Source organism: Eptesicus fuscus, chromosome 3 (genome assembly GCF_027574615.1).
Source record: "Eptesicus fuscus isolate TK198812 chromosome 3, DD_ASM_mEF_20220401, whole genome shotgun sequence".
Classification (NCBI taxonomy): domain Eukaryota; kingdom Metazoa; phylum Chordata; class Mammalia; order Chiroptera; family Vespertilionidae; genus Eptesicus; species Eptesicus fuscus.
In genome coordinates, this window is record NC_072475.1 from 1,445,444 (window position 1) to 1,455,257 (window position 9,814).

Genomic DNA, 9,814 nt, shown 5'->3' on the forward strand with positions numbered 1-9,814 from the left:
ACTAAAACGTCTGTATGATCGCCACGCCCCGACGCTCCTGCTTGTCTTACACACAGCGCCCCGCAGCGGGAAGCGGCATGAGCGGAACGGTTAAAGCGTGGACGGGTTTCCTAACCTGTGCGCTTGGCATCGACTCGGCTGGGAAGAACCCCTAACGCCAGAGTGCCGAGCCCCGGGTCCGGAGGTATGCGTGCGAAGCGCTCAGTGCTACACCGGCCACAGGAGGGGCTCACTTAGACATCATGCTAGAGTTTTCAAAAAACTTCAGTAAGGCACTGTACCTAAGCAAGAAAAGCCCTCTAACACTAAACTAAGTTAAATAAATGTGGACACTCTGACTTTATTTTCACTATCACATCACGTTTAACGGCAATGAGCTTTACTGTCCTCAATCAATCAAATTACCTATTTCCTCGGCAATTTTCTGTCTTTGTGACTTTTCTTTCACAGAAAACACTATCCGGCGTTTCTCATCATCATCTTCATCATCGCTGGCATCATTCTCATCTTCCCGAACAAGGCGGCCTTTCCCGGGCTCGCTGTCGTGCGGAGTGAAGTCCCCCAGCTCCCGGGCCATCTGCCGCTTCTTCCTCGCGGCATGTATGAACGCTGCGTCTGGGATTTCTCCTGGAGACAGACGGCAGGATCATAAACGTGTCAGGGCATGAAGTTTCTATTTTCCTGAGAATATGCAGAGTAAGTCACCTGACCGACGGCCTGTCGAGTGATGATGTTCTACCGCCAGCTGCTGCACCCCTTCCCACACGGTGCCTGCAGCCCACCGACTTGCGTTTAATTTAGTTTAAATGGAAACTCAGAGTCACTGAGGAAACGGAAATGAGAACATAATGGCCATATGGGAAGATGTGTGTGGGGGGCAGTGGGGGGTCCACCAAAAGAAGCTTTAACTATTTTTTATCTTTAAGTAAAACAAAGGTAATGAAATTCTATTAATAACTAGACCAGATAAAAATTTAAAAGGTGCCCACATCTCATGACCCCAAAAAACACTATTTCATTCATAGTATATTTCTCTTGCAAATAATTTTCAGTTTACCTGTAAGCACATCTATCCTATATAATAAAAGCCTAATATGCTAAGTGTCCAGTTGTCCAGTTGGCAGTTCAAAACCAAACAAAGCATAATATGCTAATGACATGCTAAGGCTGCTCAACTGCTCGCTATGACGCGCACTGACCACCAGGGGGCAGATGCTGAACGCAGGAGCTGCCCCCTGGTGGTCAGAGGGAGCGCTGCTCAGCCAGAGCCGGTGGCCTCTCCTGCCTCTGTGGCAGCGCTAAGGATGTCCGACTGACGGCTTAGGCCCGCTCCCTGGGGAGAGCAGACCTAAGCCATCAGTCAGAAATCCCCCAGAGGGCGCAGGCTGGGCTGAGGGGACCCCCTTCCCCCGAGTGCACTAATTTCATGTACCGGGCCTCTAGTATATATATAAAACGCTAAGTGACCAGCTGACCAGCTGGTAGATATGACGTGTGCTGACCAGCAGGGGGTGACACTCAATGCAGGAGCTGCCGCTCAACAGCAACTCTGCAGAGTGCTCTCTCGAGCTCTGGGACCCCTCAGGGGATGTCAGACTGCCAGTTTTGGCCCGATCCCCAAAGGCCAGGCTGAGGGACTCCACCTGCTGGAGGAACCCCGCTCACTCCGCAGACGCCCTTCGAGCCCTGGCGCCGCCCCAGATGCGGCCAGCTGGGGAAGGACCAAGGGAGGTGGGTTCCAGGGTGTGCCCAGCCCATCTCACCCAGTCCCGCCCCACCGGCCATCTTCTAATTAACCCTTTGCACTCGCTTGCTTTTTTTGATTCCTTTATTCTACTGCTAACCGTGTCGAGTCACACTCGACATCCGAGTGCAAAGGGTTAATTTCCTTTCAATGTGCACGAATCCGTGCACAGGTGGGGTCCCTCGGCTTGGCCGGCAATCAGGGCCAATCAGGGCTGTCTCTTACCCAGTTCCAATTAGGGCTGGCTGGCGGGGGGGGGGGGGGGGGGGGAGAACCGCGGGAGGTTGGTGGCTGGGGAGGTTGGCTGTGGGAGCGCATTGACCACCAGGGGGCAGCTCCTGCATTGTCTGCCCGCCTGCTGGTGGTCAGTGTGCATCATAGCGACCGGTCATTCGGTCGTAACAGTCACTTAGGCTTTTATATATATAGCTAGCTCAACAACTTAACAGACAAAGCATAATTTACTACACAATTAAATTAACTGACCTTTTTACCTACAGTAACAATTGCCTGGCTTCTTTTCAGATTGTTATTTTAATAGCTATGTAATATCCCTTCATGTAAATGTACCTTCATTAGTAAACTATGCCTCTCTGGCTACATATTGTTTCCAAATATTGCTCACTGCAATATTGCAATGCAAACATTGCTTCCTTGGGATAAACTTCTAGATATGGAATTGCAGGGTCAAGAACATTTAAAATAATTGCCAATAGCTAAAGGACTGTACCAATTAGAATGCTACTAGATCTCTATACATAATGTTTTACAGCTTTACCAGCCGAGTAAGCATTTTAAATTTTAAAAATGTTAATGAGTTAAATACCTTTTCATAACTTAAATTCAGCTACTAAGCACTTAATTATTCAAAAGCTGATTAAATAGTAAAGAGATCTGCAAACTACTTCCTACAGAAATGTACAAAAAATGAAGGAAGTGTGGACAGAAAAGTAGTAGCTGCTAGTTTTGCTTTAGCAGCAGTTCTAAAGGAGTTTACACCTTAACCTGAAACACACAACAAGACTTCAGCACCATTTACCCACTTCCCCGAACCCCACGTTTGCTCTGACAACACAACTGCCTGTCTGACGAGGACCTTGGCAGTTTCTAGTTCTCCCCCTCTTTTAGACTTGCAGAAGGAACCCCGGCTTCCCCTAAGGACGTCCTGAGAAACACCACCTGGCTAACTCCCTCCTCACTAAGGGGCTTACGGTGCCCGGTGAGGACGCACCTGGACGGAGAACATTCAAAGACGACAGAGCATTGGAAAAGGCTCCGCCGCCAGCCTTGGGCTTCTCTTCTTCCTTCTCGCTCTCCATGTCCATTTCATCTTCCCCGTGCTCACCAGCAGCAGCTCCGTCTTCTTGGCTGGGGTCCTTAACATGTCCTATTTTGTCCAAAGGCGGTTCATCTAGTTTTGAAAAAATTAAAATGATTTTTAAAAATCCATAAATTAAGGAGGGACTTTTAATTATGGGATCAATTCATTAAAACTTGGACTATTTTAATTGTTTATAAAAACCTCAAACCACTGATGTATGAAAATGAAAAATCACAAGACATAACTGGAAGATAAAAACAATATAGGGGACACAGAGCTGCCTCTGAGTCCTGCTCAATCCCATCTCTAGTTAATGTCATCAAAACGAACTGTGTCTCCCTCTCAACTCCGAGAGGTAACTGTGTGCACCCTTGGAAACATTATTTCATTTTACATGGCAGTATTTCATTAAACCTGAAGCCCACTCCAGGCAGCTTTTATCCAGAACAAAGTTTATGGACCAGAGAAATCTCTCTGGGATGAATGGTCCGGGGATACCTTCTTAGTTCATCACCGTTTGCCACCCATCATCTGAAAGGGGGCCAGAAGTCACATTGACCCTGTGGAACCTGACCTCATTGCCACGTCTAAGTATTTGAGACCGAATTTGTGACCGAAGCAGAGACAACCTGATTCTCTCCCTGGGAATCCAGAACTGGGACAGAGACAAGCCAGAGACCCGGAGGCACAAGACCGTCCGCGTGTGCGCCAGGCGGGGAGTGCGCAGTGGCTGGATGCTGCCGCGTGGGAGGGAGAGCTCTCCTTTCTCGGTGCTAATTCTCGGGTCATTCCCAAGGCCGGGTTCAAGACTGCTCTCCTGCCACTGGGTTTTGAAAGCCTATAGTTGTTTACTTTACACCAAGTGTTGACTTTATTTATAACTGAATAGTCCTATTACATCCTCCGTCCCAAGCAAAAATTTAAAAAATCAAAATTTTCCACCCTGAAGCATGTGAACCTGGCAATGCACTAACAGGCACGATGAATGTAAGGAAAGAGGAAAATCAAAGTTTTCCTAAACATGAAAGATACCGTCTGTTGTTTCCCCAGCACATTCCCTTCCCAAAAATTGCTTCAAAAGTCCTCTCTTCTTCTCAAAGCACATTCTCTCCCTGAGACCAGAGTCCCAGGGTAACTCCCACCCCGCTGCCCCGAACATCCCCGAGAAGCGGTCCATCACTCTGTCCCAGGCGCTCTAACTTCCCGTTACCATCCTGGCTCCTTCACCACGGACTTCCTTCCGAAGTGCATTCTGAGGCCAGGAGGTTTTAAGATTCGCTTTATCAGAGGCATATGGTTAGATGTAGTGAAACAATACCCATCTCCTCCAGCTCTCAGCCAACATGAAACCAATGGCTTGTAAGAGACAAAACAGAACTGTGGGCCAGCCGGAGCAGACACGCTGCGATAATGGCTTCTGCAGGTTTGAGGGTGCCGGGTTCTGTAAGTTCACGTTTTTGCGTGTGACGGAGCTAGGACTAGTCTCCAGCCCAGTGACAGCGGCACTGTCCGCGGTCAGATGCCGCTTCCAGACGTCTTCGTAGGAGGCGCTGGCAGCCCTTCTCTAGGCTCCTGCGCCCGTGTCCCTGCGAGCACCGAGCACCGAGCACTGCTTCAGGCAACGCGCCCACAGGCACGCTCCCCCGCGGGCTTGCTCAGCTCCCTCTCCGTCTTCACAGACTCACGCTTTGGTCCAATGGCCCGCTGGCTTCTGCCCCTCTCTCTGCCGAACCCCCAAAGGAAGCAGTGGGGACCTGCTGCCTCTCCTTCCTTCCTCACCCACCAGCGCGCCCCAACCCCGCATGGCCTTTGTGCTCTCCCCTCCCTACCAGCCCGCCCGCCAACAAATGGCTGCAGCCACAGCGACTTTATCCAGTGCCCCGAGCAACGTGCAGAATGCCCCCCAACGGGCAGAGCGCGGCTGGTGGGCCAGTCTCCTCCAGAAAAGACCTGGCCACCTGCCAACGGCCCTTCCTCTGCTGGCACCATGTCACACAACTGACCGTCTCTGTCTTTCCTCCTTCCGCCTTTCCGGTTCCTGAATCTCCCCGAGAATCTTCTCCTCTGTGGGTGCGCTTCTCACAAGTTGAGGTCTCTGGTCCTCAGGAAGATTTTCTTCATGCTGAGCCCTCATCAGTTCCATTTCCTCTATCATCTCAATGAACACCAAACCTAACCCGACCTCTCCCCCCGGTCAGCAGCCACTCCACTCCAGTCCACTCCAGTCCAGTCCAGTTCAAAGTGGACTGTCATCTTAGGAACGCCACAGAGGGTTCAGGTTGGTGCTGCAGGCAACACGGCTCGGCCTGCCTGGGGAGGGCTGTGAGCAGGTGAGCGACAGCCCCACGGCACCATCGTTCAGGGGTAACGATGGCCATCTGCGACCCGACCCAGAGTCCACCCCTGGGAGGACTGACCGAGTCACCTGGTGCAGCTACGTGGAGTGGAGACAGAGGTGTCACAGGGGATGGCTTCATCACCCTCGCACCTACTCAGATTTCAAAACCCAACAGCACATGGTCCTTTCCCGGCCTCCCTCTTCCTGACCTTCCTCGTGTTATTTCATCACACGCAGGTGCTGGAAAAAACGAAGCCGTTTCCTAGACTCCAAGATAATTGGTTCTCCTAAAAATACTCCTCCTCCCACCTGCCGTCCCCATTTCTGTATGTAATACTTAATTATTCTCTCAGTCACCTGGCAGGAAAGCTCAGATTTAACCATTTCTTTTTAAAAAAATGTTACTGATTTTTAGAGTGAAACGGGGAAAGAGAGAGAGATAGAGATCGGTTGCCTCCTGTATGTTCCCCAAATGAGGATCACCACAACCTGACCAGGAATTGAACCCACCACCTTTCAGTGTACGGGACAATGCTCCAAACAACTGAGCCACACCAGCCAGGGCTTCCCTATTTAAAAAAAAAAAAGTTTTTATTGATTTTAGAGAGAGAGGAAGGGAGAAGGAGAAAGAGATAGAAATGTCCATCGATTGGCTGCCTCTTGCCATGTCCCTCACCAGGGGTCAGCCTGCAACCCAGACATGTGCCCTGACCGAGAATCGAACCGGCGGCCTCTTGGTGCATGGGTCGCCGCTCTACCACTGAGCCACACCAGCCAGGCATGACAATTTCTTTTCAATCCAATGGCTAAAGCATACATCAAACCTGCCAATTATTCCCTTGGAATGTTTCTCAAATAATGCTTTCTTTCCATTTCTTCTCTTCCACCCATAGCAAACATTTACACGCATCCACAATTTCCCAGCGAGACAGAAGCCTCGGTCTTGCTCCACTGAGATTCCTGACCCACCAGCAATGGATCAAAGCTGACCCTTGTGTTTAAAGTGCTTCAGGCCCCAATCCTGGTGCCAATCCATGCTGCACGCTAACACCAGGTTAAGGTTCCACAGGCATTTATCATGTCAGCACCTTGGCAAGCCAGTGCACACAGCAACTCTAACCCCCAGACACGAAGCATCCTCCTCACCTGTCAGCAGCGCCCTCTCCCACACCCGCCTCCTCTGCCGGCGCCTGCTCCTTCCACACAGCCCGTCACCTTGACTCTGCGACCAGCCACCTGCCCACTTCGATGCTGAAATTTAGGTCGTCAAAGTCCCGCTGCAAACCTACTTCACCTGATGCATTCCTTCTCCCGCCTCTTAAAACAAGAGTGTAGTTACCCTTAAACAATTCGCTGGACGTTTTGCCAACAGTGGGCCCAATTATACATTTAAGCGACGTCTCCAAAATTAGACTGAAAATTTGAGATACAGTGATACATACTCTTTCACATGAAGCTTGTAGCGGAGAAACTGGGAAATAATAATTTTATCTTTAGTTCCTTAAACTAAAGGGCGTTTACAGGAGACTAGCTCGGACACAGCACAGGAGGATGGACAGGAGCGATGTCTGCACGGGGGGCTGGGCGCCCTCAGCCTCGGCTGCTCGGCTGTGGAGCGGCGTCAGCACCAGCGCAGGCCTCCTGGCCTCTCGGAATCAGACCCGCGCACGGGCACCACGAAAGAGCAGGAAGCTGTCTACAAACACAGGAGCCTGCGCAGCCCCCTCGGGAGGACCCAGGGGTCTCGGGACCAGGCCAGGGAAGCCTTTCTCTGCTCCGCGCAGGCTGGACACCGGGAGGAACCGGGAGGAACCGGAGGAACCGGGCAGGATGCAGTCAGTGCAGTGGAAACATTCTGTCCTTTTAAAACACGCATTTACGTTGCAACCGTGTTAGTCAGAAGAGAACTGTATCGCCGCCCGTGAGACCAGCACAGTGACAGAGACCACCAGACCCACCACCAGGTTCACCCATTCCAGCCCACGGGAAGGCTGCCGGTGCCATTTCCAGCGATGCCCGTTAGCTTGGTACTTACTGTCGGCTGACGAGTTGAGTTCTGTCTTAATCTTCGATTTTTCAAGGTCTTCTTTATATTCTTTCTTAAGTAATTTTACTATCTTTTTGCTATAACTTGATTTCTTCACTTTGAAAACTTCTTCATTTTCTTAAAAAAGAAATGAAACAAAGTCTGTAGCAACCATTTTCAGACACACTCCTCCCTTCCATTTTACACGATCTTACGTGCTTTTCAAATTCTTTTCAAGATACACTCTGACACCCAAGGCAACTTCATAAACTAATCTGGAATAATGCGCATCTGAGACTGTTTAAAAGGCATCAAACATGTAAACTGCACCTTCTGATGTCCTCCTGTCTTCCTCAAATCACCTCCTTCGGGAGGAAAACCGCAGGAAAGCCCTTAATGGGCAAAGACTCGGGCGCTTGAAACAAAATATCCAAAATCAAAGGTGCCGCTCGCCGAGCTGTCAAGTCTGAGCGGAAACCCATCGCCAGTGGATACACTGTTATTTCAGGACTCAGCGGACAAAACACTTTTCAAAAATAAGTTCTGATGATGTCTCCATCCTCTTGGATTTGAAGAGTTTAAAGTCAAACACAAACACTGCCAAATAGTCCTTACATCTTCGAAAACGACCACCAGGCTGTCCTCCTCTCACACAAAGTCAAAAAGGACAGAAAGGCCGAAGAGAACCGCCTGCCTTACGGGAAACACGAAAGCATCTCACACCCAGATGCAAACGGGATCTCCAAAAGTCCCGACTCCTTATTCTGTAACGTGGACTCATAACGAGGGGTCATACAAACACCCCAAAACATTGAAGGCTCACTGACGGCCAGAAACCTAAGCGCACGGCAGCCGGGCCTCCCCCATCGGCTGGGGAACCGGCCCCGTTACTGTGACCCCGTCTCTCTCCACTGTCCAAAGGTCCACGCGCCCTTTACTTCTAAGGGGAAACTGAGGCTCGGCGACTGCCCGGCACCGGCCCAAGGCCGCCCAGAACCCGAGCTTCAACGCCGGGCTTCAGCTCCCAGACCCGGTATCGCGGCGGGTTTCACACACCCGGCCTCCGGGTCGAGGATGTGCGGACGGACATGGCGCCCAGAGGCGTGGGTGGCCTGCGGGGCTCGGAGAGCCGGCCACGAGCAGCCCGGGGACCGACGCCGCTGCCCCCGAAGCACGCGGCCGGGAAAGAGGCGGGGCAGGGCCTCGGGCTCGCACCGGGAACCTCCCGGAGGGCCGGTCTCGGACGGAGGCGCCGGCGGGCGGCGAGGAGGAGGCGCTGTTGGGAGAGGGGGTGGCGGCGCGGGAACGCGTCCCAGCCGGAGCAGGAGGCCGCGGGCCGGGCGGGGAAGGGGCTCCGTGGCGGTGCGGGCACCGGGGGTGGGCTGGGCGGGGCGGGGGCGGGGGCCGGGGGTGCGGGGTCCCGGCCTACGCGCGGCGGTTACCTTCCTCCTCGTCCTGGAAGCTCAGCAGGCTGGCCCGCGGCACCTCTTTGTTCTCCCGCGGCCTCTTGCGCGGCTTCAGCCCGTTGCCGGGGTCGGCGCCGCCCGGGAAGCAGCCCCCGGCCTCGGCTCCGTGGCCCGCGGTCAGCGCGGACGGCGGCGGCCCCGGGCCCAGCGGCACCTCCCCCCCGGGGGCCCTGTCGCCCGGCTCTTCGCCAGTGCCCGGCGGCGGCAGCAACGGCGGCGGCTCCTGCTCCTCATCGCGCTCTCGCTCCTCCTCCTCCGAGTCGTTCCGCTTGCGCACGTTCACTCGCCGGGCCTTTCGGAACATCCCCGCGGCCCGCACGGCGCCCTCGCACCCGCTCCCGCACGGCGGCCCCGGCAGCGCCGAGCTCGCCACGCGCACGCGCACTCCCAGCCCCAGCGCGGTCTCGTCGGCCCTCGCCGGCCGCGCACCCCCAGCGCGCATGCGCTCGCGCTCCCGGCACTCGGAGCGAACTCCGCGCCTCTCGCGAGAACCTCTGCCTCCTGCACTGGCCCCTGCCGGCTGGGAGGACTATGGGGGCACGGAACTCTGGGACTCGGGGGCAATTCGACGGGTCACAAAGAGGACCATAGAGAGCGGAGGCGAGAGCGGCCTCCGGGGAAGGGGCTGCTGTGCATCTTCCGGTCTCTCGCGGGGCAGTCCCGCGAGAAGACCTCCCGCCGAGCGCGCGGCACCGGAGGAGAGGGCGGAGGCTGGGCGGGGCCGGAGGAGGGGCCAGAGGAGGGGCGGGCGCGGGGGGCGGGGGACGTGCGGTCCCCGGTGGGTCTCGGGCCTGTGAGTTGGGTGTGAGATGGTGATCGGCGCGTTCAGCCCCGTTGCGTTTCATCTGTGATGGACGACACCCGGCCTGAGGTTAGCCCCCTTCCCGCCATGGCAGCGACAGCGTCGCGTGCCGGTGCC

The 9,814-nt window shown here is 54.1% G+C and overlaps 1 protein-coding gene across 2 annotated transcripts in view; it reads right to left on the bottom strand.

Annotated features, from left to right (window-relative positions):
* Positions 1 to 9,275, bottom strand: part of PAXBP1 (PAX3 and PAX7 binding protein 1) — a 32,465-nt gene extending 23,190 nt beyond the window's left edge. Inside the window, exons 1-4 of one of the 2 annotated variants that reach the window (XM_054713439.1) lie at positions 8,872 to 9,275; positions 7,439 to 7,567; positions 2,976 to 3,155; positions 406 to 627 (exon numbers count right to left, since the gene is read on the bottom strand). In XM_054713439.1, the coding sequence (XP_054569414.1) occupies positions 406 to 627; positions 2,976 to 3,155; positions 7,439 to 7,567; positions 8,872 to 9,199 (859 nt within the window). In that variant the 5' untranslated portion in view covers positions 9,200 to 9,275. The remainder of the gene's footprint in view (positions 1 to 405; positions 628 to 2,975; positions 3,156 to 7,438; positions 7,568 to 8,871) is intronic. The other variant, XM_054713438.1, reaches the window with a different exon arrangement.
* Positions 9,276 to 9,814: the final 539 nt, after the last annotated feature.